The following is a 26,074-nucleotide window of genomic DNA, read 5'->3' on the forward strand; positions in this document are numbered from 1 at the left end:
ACACCACGGGTGTCCCTGGAGGAAGACAGCCACGGGATGACAGCAAGCGGAGTGACAGCAAGCAGAGTCACGCAGCCGCAAGCCAAGGATTGTCAAAGATTGGCAAGAAGCAAATGATTCCCCTCTGGGTTTCAAAGGGAACAGGGCTCTGCTGACGCCTTCATTTTGGACTTCTGGCCCCAGAACTGGGAGACAATATATTTCTGTGTTTTTTTTTCTGTGGTGTCTTAAACCACCTGGTTTGTTAAATTTTCTTAAGGCGACCCTCGGACATGAATACAAATTTCAAAAACGGTGGTGGTGGACAGTTATTTTATCAACCCGAGGTCAAAAGCTTTATGACCCTCGCTCTGCTGTGTTCTCTGAGGAAGTAAACTCCACATCTCTGTATCCCCAGAAACTCCCAGGAAGGAGCTTCCCACGAGTGTGTCCGAGGACTATGCAAGAGGGCCCTCCCTCAGGCGTAGCGCTACGAGTTATATCCCACGCAGCGCGAGAGACAACGGTGCAGGGTCCCTGGCAGACCTGGAATCAGACTGTTTCTAACCTGTTCCTTCACTTCGTTTCTCCTGATCTGCAGCTCTTGGAATCGAGGCTCTTCTCCATCATTTCTTCGCTTTTGTCTCCGGTGGTGATTCGGCTCAGGAGAAGATGGACGGAGACCCTGTCAATGGAACAAAATGATTTATAAAGCATACTGGCCTTTTAGAAATGTCTTCTCGTTTCACCTTGGATCCTTTCCTTTAAATAAGAATTGTATCGTGAATCAGATTCACTGTTGGGGATCGGGCAGTAGAATTTTCTTAACTTCAGTATAACATGTTTAAAAAGCAAAGAACACTAGTAAAACCCTTTGTGTTGTTTATCATGTTTACCACGTGAGACACCTCTATTCATTTTCTGAACTACTGAACTATAATTTGTGAAATCAAAGTTCTATGAAAGTTGAGCTGCCCTAGGGCATCAGGTTAAGCAGGGGAATAGAACTAGAGTTTTTGAGCAGTCCAAAACCAGAGTAAGAGAAATAGGATGCACATCCGGCCTCCTTCAGCCCCAGAACTCTGACACTACACTTAAAGGGTAAATTTCACTTCAGATAAAATACAATAGTCACCTTTAAGAAATGTATGAAATTCTACTAAAATAGAATCAAGGAATTTTAACACCGAAGGGGACCCTCAGAAGCTCATCTACTTCCAAACCGTCATTTATAAAAAGCAAACTGAGGCTCAGAGAGGTCGTATGACCTGCCCAATGTCACACAGCAAGTGATAGAGCCCGGGAAGAAACCAAGCTTTCAACACCCTGATTCAAGCACGTTTCCATTACTCCTCTTTAGCTATTAAGAACTGGAGAAGGTGGAGGGTGGTCTTGACCCTCTATGTGGAATGCACTTTGACTTAAGGAAGGACCCATGAGTATCTGTGAGCAGGAAATTCCTGATTACCCCTCGGAACTGGAATTTTACTTACCAACTGCTTTTCTACTTTCAGCTTATACTGTTGGGCTTCACATTTCCTCTGAAGGTATTCCGCAGGCCTTAGAAAATAAAAATGTTCAGCTGGAGTAGGAATTTTTACTAGTCATAGGCACTAATTTGAGAAGTGGATTTTATTTATTTGTGAGATTTATTAATGAGATTCACAGTTCACTGGTGGCTTGAAAGTTCTGAATTCAAGAAGTAGTTCACAGTTACAGAATGTGTACTTGGGAATCAGAAAGAAAGGAAGCAAAGAGAACTGTACCAATTGCAGATACAGGAGAGGATCAAACAGAAAAATATTCTGATGCGGTGATTTTTCCTTCAGGACAGGAACAGTCCATCCTGTAGACAGGATGGTCTACAATGTGTTGGAGGGAAAAAGAAAAACCTATGCCAGGTTCTTCCCACACTTTGGGCAGGTATCTGATCAATGGCCTCACCACCCCAGTTGCTTGTCCATTTTATAAACTGTGCTCTGAGCTCCTTGAGAGCAAGATGGTACCCATTCCTTTACCTCTGGTCCTCACACTGGTACACAAATGCAAGATCCTAAGATGATAGATACTGAATGAAAGATATTTCACTTTTCAATGTCTTAAATAACTTGATTGCAATTCAATTATTATGGATTAATATTAACAATTTCTTTGGAAAATGATATATATACCACTATTTTCTTCCTCCCAGATGGTGGAACTTACTAGAAGGAAGAAAAATATTAATAATTTCTTTGGAAAATGATATATATGCCACTCTTTTCTTCCTCCCAGATGGTGGAACTTACTAGAAGGAAGAAAAAAAAAACAGGAAAAATTCAGGAGTATGAATTTCTGCTCACGGTTCAATGGCTCCATGAATAAGAAGATAAGCTACATCAGATTTGAGATGACACAGTGTCAAGGGAACTGTGAATTGGTATTCAAGATGAAGAGTTGGAAGTTCTTCTTGGATTATTTGTTTTAGGAGAATTGGGAGGGCTTTGGAATAAATGTTGATATATCAAAATATTTTCAGAGGACCAAAGTTCAAGTTAGACTCTAACATTACCATTGACCTGGTGACGGACTATGGCTTTCTTCCTGATTATAATTCTCCTCAACTCCAGAATCTTTTTGAGGAACACAGTGGTAAATTGGTTCGTGCACTCTCTTCCTCAACACATCAAGTTGGGCATAATAATAGTCATAATGTCCACGCATTGCAGCAAATTTGGGCCTTTCTACCATTTTTATCTGAAGGATCAAAAAGAAGAGGAGAGATTTTGAAGACACAAAATTAAAATCCATGATAACTGACAGTGTGATAGTGACCACAGCTAAAACAAGGCACTGTAAGTGTGTTTTTGTCATTTTTGCTCTAGACTCATTTTTCAAAGTAAATAATCTTAGAATCCCCAAATCCTAGAACTGGGAAATATTTTAGAAATGCAAGTCCTACTGTAGCATAGTAGTTTACAATTTTACTACGGTGTGAAGAGGAATCCTGCATACTTCATGGTTGGTCTACCAAAAATGCTTAGCTAGGAAGTGTGCATACTCAACCCAAGCTCTGAAACTAAACTCAGTATTATTATTGTCTATTTTTGTAAACTTCTTTACATCTTGCTGTACTTTATGGGAGAATAAATGTTATTGCACAAGTCACAAATTTGGGATTCGTAACATTTTTAGGTGCTGATGAACTAAATACGAGATGTCATCATGACTTGAAGGAAAGACGATGCTGATTCATTCAGTCATTCTTCCCAAGTAAACACAAGGAAAGTCATCTAACAGCTGTGATGGCGTATTAGCTATGGCCCCAAGCTACACCTCATCGCCCTTCCCAACCAGAACAGAATGACAGGAGGAGAATCAGAAACAAATGATTGTCTCAGAGTTAAGTGAGGCCACTGAGTTATGAGATAAGAACCAGACCAGCTTAACAGATGAAAACCAGCCAAGACCCTGTTGCTAACTAGCAAACTAGGGCCAATTCAACAACAGCCAGAACAACTGCCTACATAACAAAAGAGAAAAAGAAGTTCAAACCACTGGAAAGAACTGGTAGCTGGAAATATAAATAACCAAACGGTTTAACCTGAGGTTTCCTCACTGTGAAGAAGTAACACACTATGTTCTCTGTTCTTTTTAATGCTGTGTGGTTCCTACATATGTTAGAGGAACCCTATGGAATTGTAGATATTGGATCATTTTTAACTTAAAAAAATGTCACCTTCATGGCACCTGGGTGGCTCCGTCGGTTAAACATTTGACTCAGATTGGTTTAAGTTCAGGTCATGATCGCAGGGTTCTGAGATCAAGAACATCAAGTTCTGAGATCTGATCCCTGTGCTTAATAGGGAGTCCACTCTCTCCTCCCTTCTCCCCGCCCTCTGCTTGTGCTCCCTCTCTAAATAAATAAATAAATAAAATCTTTTTTTTTTAAATGGGCAACTTCATATAGTTTTCTTTAAACATTAAAGTAAATGTATAAAATTTGATCTCTTAGTCTAGACAAAAATTATATATTTATTTTTAAAAATATTTTAAAGTGTGATGTATGTTAATAAGTTTCGCAATTTTACCTATATACAACCCAAACAAGGTACTATTTGTTGAAAAATGGCTAGAAATAGAGAAAAGTATTGGAAGGAAATTATCAGCTTCTTTAGGATTTTCCTTAAAATCCCAAGTGGTAATGAGAACATCAGACTTGTTCTTGTAACTTAATTCATCCTGGAATCTTTTAGGTGTTCTTTTCTCTCCTACCAGTCTGCTACAGACTATTCTAAATCACAACATACTTTTAAGTTTTTTTAAGTTTATTTATTTATTTATTTTTATAGTAATCTTTAGACCCAACCTGGGGCTCGAACTCACAACCCCGAGATCAAGACTCCCATGCTCTTCCAATTGAGCCAGCCAGGTTCCCTGACTTTCACATTTCTTTAATGTAAGTGAAACCACAGTCTATCAAACAAAGAGCAATAATTTAACTCATAGTTTCAAAATCTGTCTATACACCTCCACATTTTCTAAAATGTCTATGTAGGAAGTAAACACTTAGTTAACATACCTCCAAATAGCCCTCTAATGATACATTCATAACCTTCTTTAAAAATACAATTCAATGAAGAGACAATAGCCATTTTATCACTTATATACCAGAAGCATTCCACTAGCATGAACTAAGAGGTTCTATGCTCTGTCGACATGGATTCAGATAACTAAGCCTAGAGAATCTCTAGGAAAAAAATCACCCTGACTATATACTAAAAATTTCTCAATTATATATAACACTTTAGAATTAAGGGAATGAAATGCAGCCCGTTTTCTGCTGCAATGTGACTCACTTACTCTATTTAGAAAAACCTTATTTCTTTAAAGAAATCAAAAGGTTTTGAGTTGTAGGAAAACTTAAACTAGAACATAGGATACTTCCAAGGAAATACAACTAGGAGTTGTCCAATGGAGTACCCCTCTAATGCTCAGTGCACAGTGATTTTGCTCATAAGGACAAAACGAGTGTTCTCCAAAGCAATGGACTTGTATCCTAGGAACATGTGCATGTAGGTCTGTAGGACATGACACCTGCTAACAAACCAGAGGAAGGGGTTAGTACAACTTACAGATACAGGCTTCTGAGATCCAGCTGGGGGTCTCTTTTCATTTCTATACAATATCTCCTTCCTTTTAAATGGCTCTGATAGCCTTGATCTTGGTAGACACTTTCCCTGGAATCTTGCTTTCTGTATCATAGAATCTTATTGAACCAAAAAAAAAACCAAAACAAAACAAAAAAAAAACTTCAGTTTCTTTAAAATGGCAACATCTTAACATCAGTGCTCATGAGAGTGTGAATATAAGGACCTTTCGTGACCCAGGAAGGTAGCTTTAGCCTGAGATGTTTAGACCCAATGAGAGAAGTCCGTATGGAAAACTAGTCTGCATTGTCTTTTAATGGAAAAAACCATTTTATCCAGGGTTCCCTCACATATTTCTAGTATATTTAACAGTGCTTTTAAAAAATTAGGGGTTAACACTAACATTTACAGAAAAAAGATCCATTGGATAATGGCATAAGTAATTACATGTAGTCATCATCGCCTGGGCTACAGGCCACGTCGCTCACACCACACTCTTGTGGGAAATGTGTGAGCAGGATTTTTTTTTTTTTTTGAGAGGGAGAGAGAGAGAATCTTAAGTAGACTCCCTGCTGAGTGCCAAGCCCCACCCAGGCCTTGATCTCAGGACTCTGAGATCATGACCTGAGCCAAAATCAAGAGCTGGATGCTTCACTGACTGTGCCACCTAGGCGCCCCCATGAAATACATCTCTGTGTTTGCCACCATCAGGCTTTGTTCCTGTTTTCCTTTCCTTCCTCTGTTAAAAATGTGGACAGTGTGCCTTCTCTCACCCTCTCTTACCTACTTTGAAACATTCTCAATCTAAACCCATGTATAACAACAGCAAACCAAATCACACATGGCAGGGGGACTCAGTCGCTCTTCTTCCCTTGACGACTTACCTCAATCCTAGTGTCTCTATGACAGTAGATAGATTTCCCTGTCACTGCCTTCCTGGAGAGATGTTTTACTCCTCCTCATCCTTTCAGTTCAGACATTGGGTTATGACTAAGTCCACGCTGCACTTATTTCACAATATCAGTGGAATTAGTAATTTTGTCTTCTTTACTGTGTCTCTCACATGCACACACATGCATGGGGCATGTCATCAGCTAATCCTGAACCTGCCACTAAAACTGCTTCTCTATTGATCATTAAAGTATCCCCTGCTTCGCTCAGGGGCCCTAAAATAGTGATCACAGTCACCGATTAGGTCTGAGATACTAACTGCAGCTCCATGAGGCCTTTGCAGGAGAACTCTGAACCACCAGTCCCTCCTCCCTGTAAAAAATTAGCTTCATCTCATCATCCTGGGTCTGTCTGTGAACCTTCTCCAACTCTCTGTCTCTTCCCTACACAAAAGTTAAGTTAGGATTCTACTTTGTCAAGTATCTTCATTAGTAAATCCACTGCTTCCTAAAGTTTCCTGACTAATGGAAGAGAGGACAGGAGTCATTCAGAGCAGGTGTGAACTAGATATACAGGCACACACACTAGTCACCATTCGAAAGGATGATTTTTCATATATATATACATATGTATATATGTATATATATATATGAAATACTCTCTCAGCTAGACTTATTGAAATACTATATATACTTATTGAATACTATTCAGTATTACTGAATAGTATTCAATATACTTACTGAATATATATATACTTAGTGAATACTACATATACTTATTTAAATATGAAAAATATATAGGAAAAATAGATATATGAAAAAAACTGTCATATATATATATAAGAAAAATGTGTGTGTGTGTGTGTGTGTGTGTGTGTATACATATATATAATTTTTCTTTTTTAAAGCAGGCTCTACACCCAGTGTGGAGCCCAAGGCTGGGCTTGAACTCATGACTGGGATCAAGACCTGAGCTGAGATCAAAAGTTGGATGCTTAACCGACTGAGCCACCCAGGCACCCCAACATTGCACATATATTTTAAACGTCCATGTTCAGTGTATTTAGTGGAATTTCCCTGCTAATGTTGTCAGCCATATATTAAAACTCACCGTGTATGACACACGTAAGAAATGATCTTTGATCACGTGGTCAAATCGTTCTTACCTTGGACCCCCTTCCCTGCAGGTTGAGAAGCCAACCGTCTTGCTTTATGTGTGAGGCTGTGACTAAAGTCCTCCCGAATGACCTAAGATGGAACACATGTGTCAAGGACCTGCTAACCAAAATTTCTGCCAAAATCCACACGGAATCATCTCCAAGCTCACCTCGGGAGTCAAGTATTTGGCAATAAGGTTCTCTAAAAAGGGCCTTTTCAAAATGGAATTAATAGACGGCCGATCTCGGGGAGATACTTCAAAGAGTTGAGATATCAAGGCTTGCAGGTCACGGGAGAACACTGTGGGTATCGGGGCAAAATGCGCTTGACAAATCTTCAGAACCAACTGGTGTAAGTTGTGACCCTCAAACTGAAAGGACAAGGAATGGTGATACTAAATCAGAGAAAATGTTGAATACTAGTTTGTAAAGTAATTTCAAGGAACAAAACAATGTTTCCAGCCAGTGCTCAACAGAAGGGCCCCCACGCAGGCAGGCCTGTGGCAGAAACATACCCCTGCACTGGGGGTGGGGGTCTGTGCCTGTCACCCTCAGATTCCTGCACCCAGGACTGGGGTGGGGGGCTCGTACTGACCACCCTTCCCTGATCCAGCTGAGGGACCCTGGGGAAGCAATCCTTTTGCTTTTGCTCAAGCTGGACTTTATAAATTAAAAAAGTGGACATTGAATCTTAAAGCGAAACCGAAACACAACGTTATAAGGCTTCAGTTAGAAGTACTATGGTCCACCCTAAATGGTTTTCATCAACTAATATTTGATGAGTAGATATTATAGGCAGTTACACAATGTGATGCCATGTTATATAAAACAAGCTTTTCTTAGTTTTAATTTTTTCTTATCAAAATAATATTTATTCATTATGAAAAACTGGAAGCAAGAGGAAGCTACAAACAGGGCAAATATGTATAATTTTGTCAGCCAAGGGTATATTTCCTTCTAGTCTTTTAAAACAATGTTTACTGGGGTGCCTGGTTGGCTCAGTGCAGAGAGCATGTGACGCTTGATCTCAGGGTTGTGAGTTCAAACCCCACATTGGGCATAGAACTTACATTTTGATAAAAGTAAAATAATGTTTACTTTACAGAGTTGAAGTCATAACAATATGAAAGTTTACACCTTGCTTTCTAAATTAACAAAGCAAAAACATTTCCTCAAAAATTCTTCATTAACCAGGGATGCCTGGGTGGCTCAGTGGGTTAAAGCCTCTGCCTTCAGCTCCGGTCATGATCCCAGGGTCCTGGAATCGAGCCTCACATCGGGCTCTCTGCTCATCAGGGAGCCTGCTTCCCCCTCTCTCTGCCTGCTGCTCTGCCTGCTTATGATCTCTGTCTGTCAAATAAATAAATAAAATCTTTAAAAAAACGTTAAACTACTTTCTGATCTTTCTTTAAAAAAAAAAAAAATTCGTTAACCAGAGAATCTTCCATTGTATGAGGCCACGGGTTTACACATAAGCATAACGTTCGATGACACAGTAAAGATCAGGTTTAATCAGGCTATTACTAGCTGTCTGACCTTTGACAATAATAATAGTAGTAATAATAAATAACAATAATAACAGCTGTGTAGAAAAGTGTTCACACAGCAGGTTTAAGGCTGCTTTCCTTAGAAAGGTCTCCTTGGGGTGCCTGGGTGACTCAGTGGGTTAAGCCTCTGCCTTCGGCTCAGGTCATGATCTTGGGGTCCTGGGATTGAGCCCCGCATTGGCTCTCTGCTCAGTGGGGAGCCTGCTTCCCCCTCTCTCTCTGCCTGTCTCTCTGCCTACTTGTGATCTCTCTCTCTGTGTGTTAAAAGAATAAAAAAAAATCTTAAAAAAAAAAAAAAAGAAAAGGAAGAAGAAGAAGAAGAAAAAAAAGACAGGCCTCCTTACCACATTGGCCCTTGGCTGGCTTCTGGGAACTCACATTTCTGGAGAGTTCCCACGGCTCTCTCAGTGTTCAGAGTGGCTCTCTTTGCCTACACTGATGGTGCAAACAATATGGTTGATGCTAAACACCCACTTCTTCCTGGGAGTCTGGAAGCGTGGTACCTGCCAGGCATAGGGCTCCTGCATGACCAGTTCCACATCAAAACCCTGAGCACTGGGTCTCTAAGGAGCTTCCCTGGGTGCGAACCTTTCACAGGTGCTGTCACTACTTGTTGCTGGAGAAAGTAGCATGACTCCTGTGTGACTCCATTGGGAGAGGGTCTTAGAAGCTTGTGTCTGGTTTCCTACAGACTTCACCCCACGCACCTTTTCCCTTTGCTGATTATATATTCACGCACAGTTGATTTTTAAGGAAAATATGCTGTGTAGCTTGGGTTTTTTACTGTACAAGTTGCACATTTTTCCATGTCTGTATATATGGATTGATCACTCATCTTAATAGCTTGTCCATGTGATTTTTTTTTTGAAGATTTTATTTATTTATTTGACAGATAGAGATCACAAGTAGGCAGAGAGGCAGGCAGAAAGAGAGAGGAGGAGGCAGGCTCCCTGCTGGGCAGAGAGCCCGATGTGGGGCTCGATCCCAGGACACCGGGACCATGACCCGAGCCGAAGGCAGAGGCTCCAATCCACCGAGCCACGCAGGCGCCCCTGTCCATGTGATTTTTAACAACCTAATAACTCCAAACATTAACCTTTTTCCTCTCAAAAGATAATTTCACTTTTATAGTTTTAATAATTCAAGATTACTCTGATGATTAACATACTTACAGGATGCTTGAGTGCACAAAGCTCATATAAGACACAGCCAAGAGACCAAATATCCCTGGGGAAGATAAGAGATCACATGCCAAGAAATATCCATAATTCTCAATTAAAGTCTTTATCCTTACAGTGACTGATATTTGTGTATCCTTACAATTTTACAGGTTTTATCCTTACTTTTTCAATTCTTTGTCCTACTAAGGTAAGAGGTCACATCGAAACAAGGCACAGTTTGTGAGAATCCTAGCAGAGAAAAGATATACTAACTTTGCTACAATCTGAGGGCTCAGTGTTTACCTCAGCTTCATGTGCTCGGAGGAAATGTGTGTATGTAAGGAATTCTGAACAATTTGGAGGAAGCTGGCAAGACTCAAACATGGATTTGTTTTGATTCAAAGGGTAAAATTTGATTGATTTAGGAAGGTATATTCTTCTTAAAGCCACTGACAGAACCAAAGCTCTATTAAGAGACAACATAGTGACAAACCATAAGAGACTCTTAATCTCACAAAACAAACTGACGGTTGGGGGGTGGGGTGGGCGATAGGGAGGGAGGATAGGGAGAGGGTGGTGGGGTTATGGACATTGGGGACAGAATGTGCTATGGTGAGTGCTGTGAAGTGTGTAAACCTCGCGATTCACAGACCTGTATCCCTGGGGCTAATAATACATTATAAGTTTATTTAAAAAAAAAAAGAGAGAGACAACATAGTATCTGGCACTCAATAAATTGAAAATTGTGCTTGTAACATATGACCAGAGGCTTGCTCTTCAGTACTTAGTGCTTTTATGTGATTGGTGTAATAAGGAGTTATCTTATAAAAAAGGCATCATTAAATCTAAAAAACCAAAGAAAATACAGTGAGAAATGAAACAATGAAAACAAGGATTCTGTAAAGTGAGGAAAACGGCCCCACTGTTTAGCCACACTTCCTCTGAGTGTGGGCAGGAGCAGAGGGAGACATCCTGAAGGCTTGAGGAAATGAAGAGCGATTACAGAATAGGTAGGAAACAATTTCCAACTGCTTTCTAGTGTTTTCCTAAGAGTTTCTAGAAACTCACAGACCACTTCCCACGACCACACAGAATTTTACAATCACCGGGTCTTCCCTAGGCCCACACCCTCCCCTGTCCCAGATCGCCCTCTATACCAGCCAGTGTGGTCCAGTGGGGAATACAGCCACTCCGGCACTGGGTGGAAACTTCTACAAGTCTCCTATGCCCTACGTGTGGTGGGGGCTACGGTGAGCCAGGGACTGGTTTCCTGATCCACGGGGGCAGCAGCTACCCAGCTGATTATTGCTAAGGTCTTCCAATTAACAAAAGCACCAAGTCAGCATATTTAAATGTTGACTCAAGTATTGTAAAAAGCAGTACAAAACAATGCAAATGATCCAGGGTGCTTCTCTGGACAGTCCCCCTTTCCACCCAGGCTATACTAGCTGCATTCCTGCCCAACTGGAGGCCAAACCCCTTCTTGGTATTATTCTAGGCTATTCCAGGGGGGAAAAAAAAAAAAAAGAAAAGAAAAAGAAAAAAAAAAAAGCTTGTTTTTCTATTATGCAGAGAAATATTTACTACTCTTTTTAGAACTCTCTACCTTCTGGGCTCTGCCCTCCACTTATCTCTTGCAAAGTCAAACAGCCAAACATCCCTTGAGTACTTTCCAAAACAAATGCAAAATTAACCCCTAGAAGGAATTCAGTCTTCCTGCTAAACCAACTAGCTCAACAGGCAGCTTTGAAAAGTGATTTTTTTCTGCATCTCTTATATGGAAATAAAAACTACCTCATGTTCACCTTTTACTATTGTGTATATTAATATTATTCCGGAATGGTAGGCTCTGGTATCTCATACACAAAACTAGTTGGGTTTTAAAGCTGGAAATACCTTAACAATTGCCTAACTAACAGCTAGGGGAACTGAGACCTACAGAGGTCAATCGACGGGGTCAAAATGGTGACAGGGCCAAGGCTCCTAGCTCCTAATCCAGTACTCTGATTGCTTTCTCCTTGACCCCTCCACAACACTTTCCTGTGTTAGGCTAAACAGTGTTTGGAAGGTATGAAAAATCAAACAGATGCACATCACAGAGACTGCAATTTTCAATGTTAGTCTTTTTATCACTTGTGTCTTCAGATGAAATGTATTTCTTCTAAATATGTTCAAAAGCTTCAGGGGACACTGAGGTGGTTGGAGACAGTCACCGCGATCCCCATTTCACATGTGAAGGAAATGAAATTATGAAAGTACCATGAGAAAGAATCCGCCCGCTTTACTGAGACTTTCAAACCAATCGTCGGCAACTCACGTTTTATTGTTGTAGGGTTTATTCTGACAGATCTCTGGGGATAGGTAGTATGGCGTTCCAACACAAGTTCTAGCAAGTTCCATGGAACTAGTAAGTTATGTTAGATAATAAAATAACATGGTTTGTTATTGGAGTAAGAAAAGGCTTAAGACACAGACATGCGAGAAGAAAGTATAAAAATGGGTAACACAAAATTTGATGAATATACATATTAAAATAAAGCCAACATATTGCATATTAATAACAGAGTAGTAAAATAAATTGATTTTTAAACTTATACTTCACCAGCCCAAAATCTACACATAAAAATATATTTATGGTTAAAGGCTTCACAAAGAAATAGATTGTTACATTACAAAACTCTTAGATGTGGAAAGAGTTCCCCCTTTCCAGTTACCAAAGTAATGCAGACATGACTTAAAATTTGGAAAATATGGGAGTGAATAAAGAAGAAGAAAATTACCTAGAATCTTACTATCCCAAAATAGTTATTATTAAAATTTGGATATATTTCCTTCTTGTTTTTTTTCCATGCATATTTTTCATATAGGTGTGATCACAGAGTATTTAAAATTCAGAATTCCATTTTTGTCTTAATATAACAAAGTTTGTTCTCACATTATCAAGAAGTCTTCAAAATCATAAATGTGAGTGGCCATATAACATTCAGGTACATGCTTGTGCCAAGCTTTATAAAATTTACCCATTTCCCAATTATTAGGCATTTAAATTAGTCCAAATATCAAACTATTCCTTTAGAACAAAGAGAACATTTAAAAAATTCTTGATGTTTATCACCACCAAAGTGTCTTCCAAAATAGTTGCATCAACATATGGCCCAGAGCATGTGCAAATTGTCCTGTTGCACTCAATTCTCACCAGCTTTATGCATATGCAGTCACAACTCATTTGATAAACTTATATCATACTATAAAACATTGCCACTATCTTTCTATTATACCAAGATTAATCTTGGAAATTTTTTTTTTTTTTAAGATTTTATTTATTTATTTGACAGACAGAGATCACAAGCAGGCAGAGAGAGGAGAGGAAGCAGGCTCCCTGCTGAGCAGAGAGCCCGATGCGGGGCTCGATCCCAGGACCCCGAGATCATGACCTGAGCCGAAGGCAGCGGCTCAACCCACTGAGCCACCCAGGCGCCCCAATCTTGGAAATTTTAATCGTAAGCAAAACATCATATGAATGAATGATTTAGTGAATTTATATAAATAGCTCTCTAAAATTATCTGGAAACCAAACTTTAAATATCTTAATTCATGATACCTAAAAATACATATTTTGGCTGTTATAAATAGAAAATGATTTTTAAAAATACTTACTTGTTCAGAACTCTTGCTATACCAAAGTCACCAAGCTTTGCAACCATTCCACTCTTGCTAAGAAAAATGTTCTATAAATGGAGAAAATGCTACGTTGTTGGAGATATTTCAAGAAAACGAAAGATCAGTTCTGTCTTGATCTCTCCAAGCTGTTACCTGAGCTTTTATGTCTCTATGTAAGATCTTCCTGTCATGAATATATTTTAGTCCTAGAGAAATCTGTACAAACCAACTCAGAATCTGTAGAGGGAACATAAAACAAAGCCAATCAGTAGTCTGGTGGACACTGAAATGTCTTCATGAAAATATGCAAAAAGAGAGAAATAACATATTTATGTGTATGTATTTATGTGAATGAAACTATATTAGATATATCATCTAATCACACAATTCTCTTTTATAGAAAAAAAATGAAGGTGCACAAAGGCAATCTAAATGTGCAAGTAACAAAGGGAACTCCACATACAGAAAAGAGATGTAGAAGCACAGGAAAGAGGGAGTCAGTTGTGCTTTTTTTTTCTCTTAACACTGGTTTGCTGACTCCATCAGGATAGCAGATAAGCAGCATTTCCTGATAACCCTGGTGCCATTGGTGTTTCCTATTCCATGGAAAGGGGTTGCCAAGGCAGAGCGGGAAAGAGTAAGCAGAGAATCTGTGACTTTATTAAAATTTTCAATGAACTATCAATATATGTGTATATAATATAAAAACAAGTATTTTACTTTTGAAATTTTCGGAACTTAATTTCATTTCTTAGTCATGATTTTATTTTATCTTAACTGGCCATGAGCCTCTTTTTAAAAATGTGTTCTATGCTTATAAAGACTTCTTTAAACTTCCAAAATGTCATTGGTTCCTTGTCCACCAGATTCCACAAAAAAAAGGACAACAAAAGCAAAAAATAGCCATACTCCAGATGCTAAGATTCAGTTGTAATTTTAGCTCTTTTCCAACAAAGGGAAATGTAATTCAAAATTTTGTGGTGAAGAGCATTTTTATTAAATGTGGCAAAATAGGGGTGCCTGGGTGGCTCAGTGGGTTAAAGCCTCTGCCTCCGGCTCACGTCATGATCCCAGGGTCCTGGGATGGAGCCCCGCATTGGGCTCTCTGCTCAGCAGGGCCTGCTTCCTCCTCTCTCTGCCTGCCTCTCTGCCTACTTGTGATCTCTCCCTCTCTGTGTGTGTCAAATAAATAAAAAAAAAATCTTTAAAAAAAAAAAAAAGAAAAGAAAAGAAAAGCAGACTTTAAAAAAAATGTGGCAAAATAATCCCTAGAGGGGAAGAAAGGAGGGTTTCTACAAATACTGAATTTAATATATAATGTGAAGGAGCATAGGAAGGATGGTTGATTAAATTTACAAAGTTTTAGGGATAAATGTGTACATTCAAACTATTCCATTTTAGCTCTAGGAGGAAATGATAGAGGCATGAGGTCTTTCAATAGTAAAATAGGACACAGAAACAAACTGCCAAAAGATGGCGGCGGGCCATTCCTGAGTGCTGCTCCAGGCAGCGGTCTGCCCCACCTGTCACACAGGCCCCATTCAGATTCCCTTCCACACACACACATTCCTGCTGTGTCCTTCAAAGGCACAGCTCCCAAGAGGGTTCCAAAGGACGCTCAGAGGGTGGAAGAAAAATGTGTTTGTGTGAAGAGAGAATGGGAATCGAGGCCATTATTCTTGGCCTTTCTCTCCTCTCTCTTCATAATCAATGAAACTAAATAGCCATTGCCACGAAGGGCCTCTATGCTCCCTAGCAAAGTGGGATAGCTATTTTATAACAACGTACTAAATGGTAAAAGGAAGAAGAGTGAAGCTATAAATATGTCACATTTAAAATGGCTGAGGAATATCCACATTCACAATTTTTTAGCCATGAAGATTGATCTCAAGGGCATCCTACTTGAGATTGCCCCAAAATACAACACTATCTTCTTTGCAAGGTTCACTCTCAAAAAGAGATTCAATTTCAATTCAATTGCAGATCTGTTCTGGACTAAATCTATCAACAATATTGATCCCCTACTGTACGTTTGAATTTCTCTGCCAGAAATCATGCTGTATATATACACGGCCTCGTACTTGTGGCATTTTGAATTTAATTCCCCCCAGTACAAATTAAAAGGCAAACTGGAGGCATTTTTACCTGATCTTCACTAAATAACACTCCCCGTTGTCTACGGATCCTTCTCATGAGATCCCCTCCATCACAGTACTCCATCACAATGAACAACCTGTTGTTCTCTGTAAGAAAAGGCATCATTACCTTTCGTGCTCTCAAAAGTGGAGAATATACAGAAAAATGCATTATACGACAGTTAAAAACACTGGCTGCAGAATCATGGACTGGATTCCCGGCGCACGTTGCCACTTAACATTCTTAGCTCTCTGACTCTGGGCAAGTTATTTAAATTTCTCTGTGCCTCATTATCTCATCTGTAAGGTGGAGATAATAATATGGAAACTCCTCTAAGGATTGTCGCAAAGGTTAAACGAGTTAATCCGTGTCAGAGACTCACAACAATGCCTGCATATAATGAGAGTTCCATAAATGTTAACAATTATGAACACATTCCTCCCGGAGATGAGAAATCTTCTGTTACACGGCAGCCATGAATCTTAACCCAAACCCCAGGAAGCATTAATAGACCTTTGAACTTGGGTGTAACCTTTTATTTATATGGCACTTACTCAACTATGTTGTTGAGCACAATGCACACTCTTCTAAACTAACCTCTCCCTGACCTACTTTTTGGAGTCATTACCATTCCTGCTGCCCACTCAAGGGTACCCGTGGAGCCTACTAGACTCTCCCACACGCTCAGGTACCTCTGTTCCCATGAATTGTCACCAAGATCATGGTGTCCATCCCCAAATCTGTTCAGCCAAATACACTTGTTATTGCCATTATTGCACGAACTGATGAAAAATGAATGGGAAAAAGACAGATGTGGTTATTTCTACAAAACCTATGTTGACTACTGTGGAGAACTCAGTAAAAGAAAGTAGTTAAAAAAAAAAGAGTGGGGTGTCTTCGACCTACATGTTGGGTAAGACAAGTGGAAAATAACTGACAAAGCTTTAAAAAGACTGTGCACCCAGACTGTCTATAAATTCTGACTCCACTCTGAGGAAAGGAAATGGGAAGCCAGAAACGAGGAGAGTAGCCTTCCCAAGAAGGAGTCTTCAGAAGTCTAGTCCACGTGTTCAGCATCAAAGATGAGGCCTTGGTCTTCTGTCAAAAGTTCGGCAAATGGTTGTGCATTTATAGATGAAAATAAATATGTGTGTGCAATTTCCTGCTCAACCAGTTCTTCCCCAGAACCAGCCAACTGCCAGCTGGACTCCTGCTGGAAAGGGCTCCTTCTCTGTTGCTCGTTTCTCCCACTCCTCTGTGGGTTCCCTGCAGACAGAGTCCCCACTTTGTTCTTTTGTCTTCCCTGCACCTGGCATGGGAACTGCCACCTGGAAGGGGCTTCAGGAAGGGCGGTTAAGTGGTTTCATAAAACCATCTAAGGAACACAACAAAAAATGGCATAAAATCAGGCTTAAAAACAAGTATTAATCCTCCTCGTGTTTTGCCTCTTGTTGTTGAGTATCCACTAAATTTCAGAATCTCTTGCCAAGAGCTATCATTTGCTCCCTCTCTCTTTCAAGGAGCTTAAACCAGCTCCGGAGGCTGTGAGCACCCTGATGGCATCTGCCCTCTGCTGCAGCTAATTCACAAACTCAGGGCTCCTCTCACAGAACACTTCGACTCCCGCCTCCTTAAAGGGGACAGATCCATTCATTCATCAACAGACCGTTATTGAGGACATGCCAAGGAAGGAGGTGCTGGGAATAAAAAGCAAACAAGCCATCCTTCCTGCATGAGGAGGCGACCGTTTAGTTGGGGAGTCGGTCAGCATAGGTGAGAAGAGCCACCGCAGAGGTCTGTGGCTTAGACGGCAATGAGGATGAGACAGTGAACGACAGACATGGAGAGTCCAGGAAGGTTTTAAGAAGGTGTTTCCGGACATGCCCTAATTATTTAGGGGGTAAATTATCTTTAGGAATGCATGAGTTTTAGGAGAACTGCTATTTCTCATAGCTTAGTCCTTGAGAGGGCCACTTCAGCAATGAAGGAATGGCAGTGTGGCAGTGGGACTGCTGAAATCAGGAAAACTAAGGAGAAAGGGCTCCATTTTACTTCCTTGCCACCAACCTTCAACTCACTCTGCCTTACACTGGCTTTCTGTGACAGAAGTTAAGTGGCTGCTTCAGGATTAATCATGGCGGAGCCATCTTGAAGAAACTATTTGGGTCAATGAGTATCATTTGCCTCTAAATACACATCCTCCCCTGCCCCCCCAACTAGCCACCATTAATTTCGTATGCGATGGGCTTAGAACGTTCTGGAAAGACCATTTATATTCTCAAATTCTCCATCTATTTAAGCAAAGTAAGCACTGTAGGGGAAGGGGGAAGAGGTATAAGAAACAATTATTGTCCTCATGGCCTCGTCTCACAGATGGAAATGAAGATTATACACTAGCATTATAATACAGTATATTATGTGCCATGTGAGTACAAGTTTGGAGGTTCTCAGAGCAGAAGTGAGAGAGGTCCCTTTCCGTTAAGGGACAGATCTGTGTTTGGTCTTAAAGCATGCATAATATTTGAAAATGCAGAAAGGAGGAAAAGGATGCTCTAAAAAAAGAAGTGCAAGACACATTGTAGGGCAGCAACTTCTGGAATTACGAAGCTCACTGGTCATTAACCTTTCTAAACTACCAAGGGGCACTCATAGTAGGGACTAACATTAACCAACCTTTCTACGGTCAAATTCCAACATGCAAAAATTAATTAATTAATATTGTAATTAATTCATTCTTAAGTGCACTTTGTAAAAATCAGGATGGCATCTTACAGATATTGGCATCTTTCAATCGGTTGCTGTGGACCCAGCAGTCTTGATATTACCACTGCTTGAATAATTTTTAGAACCCCTTAACCAATTTAATTCGCCCGTAGTTTCCTTTTTATGTATGTACAAGAAGAATAGAAAGTAAATACGTCTTAAAAAGCTCTTTTAGTACATAGAAAATAAAAATTGGGTTAAGGAAGAACACTGTTTTGTCAAGTTGGCAGTATTGTTCCTCGGAATTAGCATGAAATGGCGCATCTGGCAACTGATGGCCTCTAGATTTGATGAAGTATCACCCACTACCACCATCATTCCATAAAATAAGAGCATTTTAGTGCCCCAAATCAAGGAGGGACACAGAGTCAGCATCAAGAATGAAGGTACTTCTGCTCTTCTCTCTTGCCCATTGCACTGTACTCACAAGGACATCCCACAAGGCTCTGTGTCTCCTCCACTTACAAGCCTCTATTTCATGGATACTAGGACATGTGACTCCTGGGCCAGTGGCCAAGGACTTTATTACTCTTGGCAAAAGCAGGTGTCAGAGCTTCACGTTAGCACTCATCCCACGGAGGTAAAACACATGAGCCTAGACGGACGTGTGCACCTGCCATGGGCAACATGACAGGAGAGGAACCTGAGCTGGAGGAAGCTGCCACTTTCCAGTGAGCAGCAAATAGGCCAGCTCTGCCTGGGAGATGTTTTGCCTTTCAGTGTCCCTCACCACAAACCCAATCTGGAGATACAGCCTGGGGAGACAGCGGTCAGGACTTCGCACTCCTGGCACGTTCTGCAGAGATGTGCAGAGATGCTCAGGGCCCATGGCAGACAGCCCTTCCCAAAGGCCTCCTGGCCAGTGCTTTAACCCACCAGGCCTGCTCTTGCCCTCATGCCATTGCAGTGGCTGGTCCTCTGGCCCAGAAAGTTCTTCAGCAGAGCTGAGCATGGATCTTCCAGTCTTTCCTCAAATGACCACCCTGCTGGAAATTGTTTCCGTACTCCTGCCCCACCCTTTTATGTTGCCTCAGCATTTACTACCTTCTAACATACTCTACAATGTGGTTCTCAGTTATGCCTCCATTTATTGTCTGTCTCTCCCCACCATAGCCCCAGTGCATACACGGTGTGGGCTCCCTCCCTGGGGAGTGCCGGTAGGACCTGTAGATACAATGGGCTATCACTCCCCTGACGATGTCACTACATACAGCAGAGGGGATTTTGCTGATATCGCTGAAGTCAGTTGACTTTGAGTTCATAGAAAAGGAGACTTTACCTGGGGGCCTTGACCTAATCACCAGAGCCATAGAGATCTAGGTCTAGAGGTCAGAGACAGAGGAAGGGAGAGATTACAAGTGGAAGAAGGCCTACTGAAAGGGCCATAGGGCATGGAAGGGTGGTTGGCCTCCAGAAGGCCATAACCACCCCCAGTGAACAGCTAACAAGAAAGCAGACCCCTCATTCTTACAATCCTAGTAGACGAGTTCTGCCAACAATGTAAGTAAGCAGGGCAGGGCACTCTGCACCTCCATGGAGAGAGCAGACCCAGCTGTGGTTCCCTGAGCAGAGAATCCAGCTAAGCCACACCAAGACCTGTGATCTTGGATAAATGGGTGTTGGTTGGAGCCATTGAATTTGTGATGGTTTGTTACACAGCAACAGAAAACAACAGTGCAGGGAGAGCTTCTGCCTCCTGTGTTCACTGATGAAACCCAGGACACACCCAGCATGTAAGAGGACTTGATAAATATTTACTGAAGGAATTTAAGTGGAATCAATTTAGCTTTAGGAAAATCTCACTACATGCCCTGTTTTTCATACATCGCTTCAAACTTATAAAAAGTTCATGCTTTCTACAGACAAACATTTGCTGAACTAGAGCAACGGTTCTTCTGTTTGGAGACAAGCTGTTGAGAGTAAACAAAGCCTTTATCTTGATAAGCTCCAGGTTTCAAGTCCCGAAAACCTGCCAGGCAAATCCAGGGGCATCCCCATAGCTCTGGCTTTCCTAAACACAGGGGCACTCAACTTCAAAAACAAAAAATAAGCTGTTCTAAGAAAGTTTAAGCTTACAATATAAACAGACTCAGTGGAGGTCATTTATGTGGTCCAAATGACCTCTAATTTTATAACAGCACCTGTGTCCATGGTCCTCAAATGTCTATTTGGCATAAAGACATAGTCTACTCTATGAAAGGGGTTCAGACCACGTAGTCACTCAGCCAACTGGGGATTAAGCACCTACTACACGCTGGATGTGGAGGATCAAGTGGTGACAGAAGAATTCTTAATGCGACTATCTGAAAGGAATTTGGACTTGGTCCTGTAAACAGAGGCATGCGCACAAGGGCAGAGGTGTTATGCAATGTCAGTAGAGGGCGCCATGATGAGACCCCCAGTCTCGGAGAAGGCCTGAGCATGAGTAGACATTAGCCAGAGGGAGTCACAGCAACAACCCAAAGAATGAGGAAAAGAAAGATCGTCTTTTGGCTTTGTTAGGAATCCAAGAATAGGAAAGGAGGGCACTTTATTCAGTGGCTGCCCCTTAGAAGTTGTTCAAAACAACTCGACTTCCTGCTCACGTCTACTGCTCCAGTCCCAGGAAGACCACACAAGAGCCCTAAGAACTCTCTTAAATACCCAGCAGTCAAAGAGGGCCATACAGAGAACTGCTCTGAACGCAGTCGTTTTAGTTTGTAAGGAACCAAGTGCTCTACACAGTGTGAAAGCTCAAAAAATAGTGGCTCTGCATATTTATCTCCTGATTTGTACACCCCCGAGGGCGCTTGAAGACATTGAAGACATTCCTGCTCCATTAACTACTTACAACCTGGGAATTCAAGCTCCCAGCCCAGTGCCAGGGGTTGGAAGGGGGATGCCCCGTGGTGAGCTGTGGGCAGACACAGTGCATCACAGCCTAAGATGCACCCGAAGTACAGGAGACGTGTTTATGGCCTGTCTCTTCCCCATAGAAGATAAGCTCTGCCAGGCCAGTAACTTCTGCCTATTTTGCCGACTGTAGACGGAGGCAGAAGAGATGTTGTGTTCGAGCATGTTTTTTCCCTAGAGCATGGCTGTTTGCTGTAAGAGGATCGGGGGCCCACCTATTGCCCCAGCACATGCAAGAACTCTCAGAGGCAGAGTACATCATCCCTGTCACCACATGACCCGGGCTGGCTGCATGGCTGCTTTGCCAATAGGAATGGGAGCTCAGACGGAAGGTGAGGAACAGGCCACATCCTAACAGGGCTCTGAGAGTGATCACGTGGCAGGCTCTGTGTCTTGTCTCATTCTCTCACTCAGCATGCTCCCTGTCTTGGCTGCTCCACCATCTGGACCCCAGACTTCAGACCCCGCCCGCTCACAGCCAAGGTGTAATGTGAGAAATCTATGTGGATTACTGGGAGGCCACAATTTAGGGGTTCTTACTGTAGCAAAACTAATACACCAGCATTAACTATCGAGGCAGCAAGAATTAAGGAGAGGGAAAAATTAAGCGAACTTAGAAGCTTTCTACAAAAACTCACTAGCAAGGAAATAAAGTCAGTGTCTCAAATTATGATTTAAGTAAATGGGAAAATGAGTCCCTTTACAAAAATGAATTTATGCACAGTTCTCAAAAATCTTTTCTAGATGTCTATGTGCCTACATTTTATTATTAAAGCACTTGAAGAATATTAGAAAGCCAAACCTTGAAACGAACTGAAGAAGGTTACAATGTTGGGATGCTTCATTCTGGCCAGAAGAATTACTTCTTTCTTTGAAGCTTCTTTTTCTTGGTTGGGCATCTAAATTACATTAAGAGACAGAGTATAAAGATACTATTACCTATAGTATTATCTATAAAGTAATCTAAGTAGTTATCAATAATTTGTTTTCAAGAACATGCTTTCTGCTATCATCTAAAACTCTCGAAGATTTCATTGGCTTCTAATGCCACTTCTGAAACTGATCGTTCAATGGCAGGAAATGACATTCCTAGAATTAACAGCATGATCTATAGCAAATCAATGGTTTGTCGGTGATAATCGTAAACAAGAAAATAAATATTTCTGGTGAAGGTCTGCTGTATTAAAGGTTCAGTTGCTTTGGTGGCACCTTGTTAATTACTTAGGCCTCTGGAGGAAACTTATTTAAATATTTATCTCTCAGCAACAAAGAAATTCCTTATAAAAAGGCAATGTTTCAGCAGCAACCATTGCTGAGAAGAAACACATGAAATTAAAAAAAAAAAAAAGTCATATATCACCTCAACCAGGCCGGTAAAATTCTGTAGTAAGATTACTACATTTTTCATTTTCAAATAAAAATGGTCTCTTGGGACCTCATTTTGATTTGATGCATTTTCTTATTACTCGATAGATCATCTACTGAAAGTATTTTTCGATTGTTTCGGTGCCAGTGGCTCCCACCCCTTCTTCCTCGTTCTTGACACTTTGCGATTGCTTGACTGGTCATCTCCACCTGACTTCTGGCCTGGCTGCCCCACCTTTCCAGCCCCCGCAGGTCACCTGCTCCTCTCCCCCGCTCCTTCTGTGATGGTCTTCAACACCAGCCCATGCGGTATGTGTGAGTTCCCATACTTCTCATCCTCACTGAGAGTTAAGCATTTTTTAAACATTAACGTTCTCAATCCCAACTTTACTGCCTCCTACCTATGTATCCTTCTGTAAATCATTTAAATCTCAGCTTGTCTCTTCCACCCCAATTTAAATTTAAAAACAGCTGCTCCATGTGAGTTTCAAAACACAAGTAACTGAATTACTCCTACGAGATTGACAGACTTGGCTACTCAACCACTTTAACTACTGTTTTTCAAAAGAACATTATACACAAAACCAAAAGGCACACATAGGTAGGTGACTGTATTTTTATAGCTAAGTAAAAATACTGGCAATAGATGTGGCAAATATTTCAGTATTTATAATATATAAGGAGTTCTGGCAAATTAACAAGACAAAAAGAGCAAACCTGCTAACACAAATATGGCAAAATACACGGATGGGCAACTCATAAAAAAGAAAAGAAACAGAAATGAGAAACAGAAAAAAATATCCAACCCCACTCAATAATCTAAAGAGCAAAGACTGGGGTGCCTGGGTGGCTCAGTGGGTTAAGCCTCTGCCTTTGGCTCAGGTCATGATCTCAGGGTCCGGGGATTGAGCCCCGCATCAGGCTCTCTGCTCAGCAGGGAGCCTGCTTCTCCATCTCTCTCTGCCTGCCTCTCTGCCTGGTTGTGATTTCTCTCTCTCTGTGTCAAATAAATAAATTAATTAAAAAAAAATAAAGAACAAAGACTGAAATAAAATATGATATAATGTTTCACCTATGATATAAACAAAGACAAGAATGTTAATACCTAGGATTAGCCAAAAAGCAGCAAACCGGCACTCATATACTTCTGGTATAGGTATATAAATGTGGGGGTAAAGCAATTTTACAACATGAACTAAGAAACTTTAAATTGCTCCTGTTTTTGGCTTATCTCTTCTAGAAATTTATCGAAAGAAAATAATCAGAAATGTGCCAAGTGTTTTCATATAAAACCTTCATTACCATGCTTTGTTATTAGTTTTTTAATTACTGTCATAACATACACTTGTGATCTTAAAAATTATTTGAAGCCAGACAGAAGTGAACAAGATGAAAGTGAAACTGCCCCTTGTCCTCCCCACCCATTCCATTAATTCCCATTCCTTAGGAGTAATTGCTGCTAATTGCTAAATTTTTTTATTTAATGCACACAGAGGTAAACATTTGTACATAGTTTGTTTAATGAGAATGACTTAGGGGCGCCTGGATGGCTCAGTTAGTTAAGTGTCCGACTCTTGGTTTTGGCTCAGGTCATGATCTCATGGTTGTGGGATCGAGTCCCGTGTCAGGCTTTACGCTTAGCAGGAAGACTGCTTCAGATTTTCTCTCCCTCTCCTTCCTGCTCACTCTCCCTGTCTCTCTCTCAAATAAATAAATAAAATCTTTCAAAAAGTGACTTATATTCTTATTACATGGTATTTAATCATACCTAAAAAATTAAACATAAATGTCTGAAAATATAAAAATAGTTAAATCATGGTGTTTCTTTTTATGTATTTATTTATTTACTTGACAGAGATCACATAGGCAGAGAGGCAGGCAGGGTGTGGGGCGGGGGGAGAAGGATCCCCGCTGAGCAGAGAACCTGGTGCAGGGAACGATCCCAGGACCCTGGGATCATGACCTGAGCCAAAGGCAGAGGCTTAACCCACTGAGCCACCCAGGCACCCCTGGTGTTTCGTAACCTGATGTCATATTATGCAGTCATCAGAAATCAAGGGAGGCAAAGTGTTATAGCAGAAAGAGCAATAGAAGAGTGAGAGAGATCTGTTGGCCACTGGGCATCACTGAGCAAATCACTTAACATCCTTGAGCCTCAGCTCTTTTATGTATACAATGAGCCACGAGATAGATCTTCAGGGCTGTTGCAAGGATTAAATAAATTGATATATGTAAATCACATAGGATGGCAGAAGTAAAATAGGCACCCAGTAAGTGGTAAGCATTATCTTTATTATTGGGAACATTTAATATTATTATATGAGAATATTTTTCTAAGTTTATTTACTTACTTTTTTTTATTAATCTCTACACCCAACGTGAGGCTTGAACTCACGACCCCAAGATCAAGAGTCACATGCGCTTCCAACTAAGCCAGCCAGGGGCCCCAAAGAACATTTTACTATATAAAAACACTGAATGACTTGAGAAAATATTCACGACAGATTGCTAAGTACAAAAAGATGCTATAGAAGAGTATATCTATCATGGCACCTATCATGCCAGTATCTTATAAAGTATTTATGCATTAAAAATAGCCTGGAGGGGCGCGTGGGTGGCTCAGTCATTAAGCGTCTGCCTTCAGCTTAGGTCATGATCCCAGGATCTTGGGATCGAGCCCCACATCGGTCTCCCTGCTCAGTGGGAAGCCTGCTTCTCCCTCTCCCACTCCCCTTCCTTGTATTCCCTCTCTCACTGTCTCTGTCAAATAAAGAAATAAAATCTTAAAAAAAAAAAAAATAGCCTGGAGAAAAAATGTACCATAATGTTTAAAGAGAGAGGTTACAAGTGATTGTATTTTCCTCTAAATGGCCTTATTTTCCCCTTCAGTTCTTTTCAAAAATTTGTGTAATGAACACTTTCATTTTATAATCAAGAAAGTATACAACACATTTTGGAGGCAAAAGAATAGGGGCGGCTGGCTGGCTCCATTGCTAGAGCACAAAACTCTTGATCTCAGGATTGGGAGTTCAAGGTGCACACTGGGGGTAGAACTTACATAAAAAAAAATAAATAAGAATCAAAAGAATATGCTTGATAACAGTAGGATGATGAGAGAGAAAACAGTAGCTTTTTGGTACCTGTAAGAAATAAGCCACTCAGGTTCTTGTATTTAGAGTTTACAGCATGGAGAGACACTGGCAATGTGAGGAAATGTAGATTTCTCTAGATAAGAAGTAATGAAAAACTACATTAGGGTAGAAAGGAAGAAAGAAGCAATACCTATTAATACTGGGACACAGGCGTTGCTAGGCAAATTTAATAACATAAAGAGATACGGGAAAGCAAGAAAAACAAGGCCTAATATGACATTCTCCTTAGTGGTGGCCTGGAGGC

The 26,074-nt window shown here is 40.8% G+C and overlaps 1 protein-coding gene across 1 annotated transcript in view; it reads right to left on the minus strand.

Moving 5' to 3' along the window:
- The window catches only part of NEK5 (NIMA related kinase 5), a 59,016-nt gene that overhangs the window by 27,914 nt on the left and 5,028 nt on the right, over positions 1-26,074 (minus strand). Inside the window, exons 3-14 of the mRNA XM_032874126.1 lie at positions 22,116-22,212; positions 15,668-15,765; positions 13,676-13,759; positions 13,520-13,590; positions 12,180-12,266; positions 9,875-9,929; positions 7,326-7,526; positions 7,165-7,246; positions 5,094-5,227; positions 2,531-2,715; positions 1,473-1,539; positions 548-664 (exon numbers count right to left, since the gene is read on the minus strand). Coding sequence (XP_032730017.1) covers positions 548-664; positions 1,473-1,539; positions 2,531-2,715; positions 5,094-5,227; positions 7,165-7,246; positions 7,326-7,526; positions 9,875-9,929; positions 12,180-12,266; positions 13,520-13,590; positions 13,676-13,759; positions 15,668-15,765; positions 22,116-22,212 — 1,278 coding nt within the window. The remainder of the gene's footprint in view (positions 1-547; positions 665-1,472; positions 1,540-2,530; positions 2,716-5,093; positions 5,228-7,164; positions 7,247-7,325; positions 7,527-9,874; positions 9,930-12,179; positions 12,267-13,519; positions 13,591-13,675; positions 13,760-15,667; positions 15,766-22,115; positions 22,213-26,074) is intronic.

The sequence above is a fragment of the Lontra canadensis genome, unplaced genomic scaffold, assembly GCF_010015895.1.
Source record: "Lontra canadensis isolate GAN:19392208 unplaced genomic scaffold, GSC_riverotter_1.0 scaffold51, whole genome shotgun sequence".
Classification (NCBI taxonomy): domain Eukaryota; kingdom Metazoa; phylum Chordata; class Mammalia; order Carnivora; family Mustelidae; genus Lontra; species Lontra canadensis.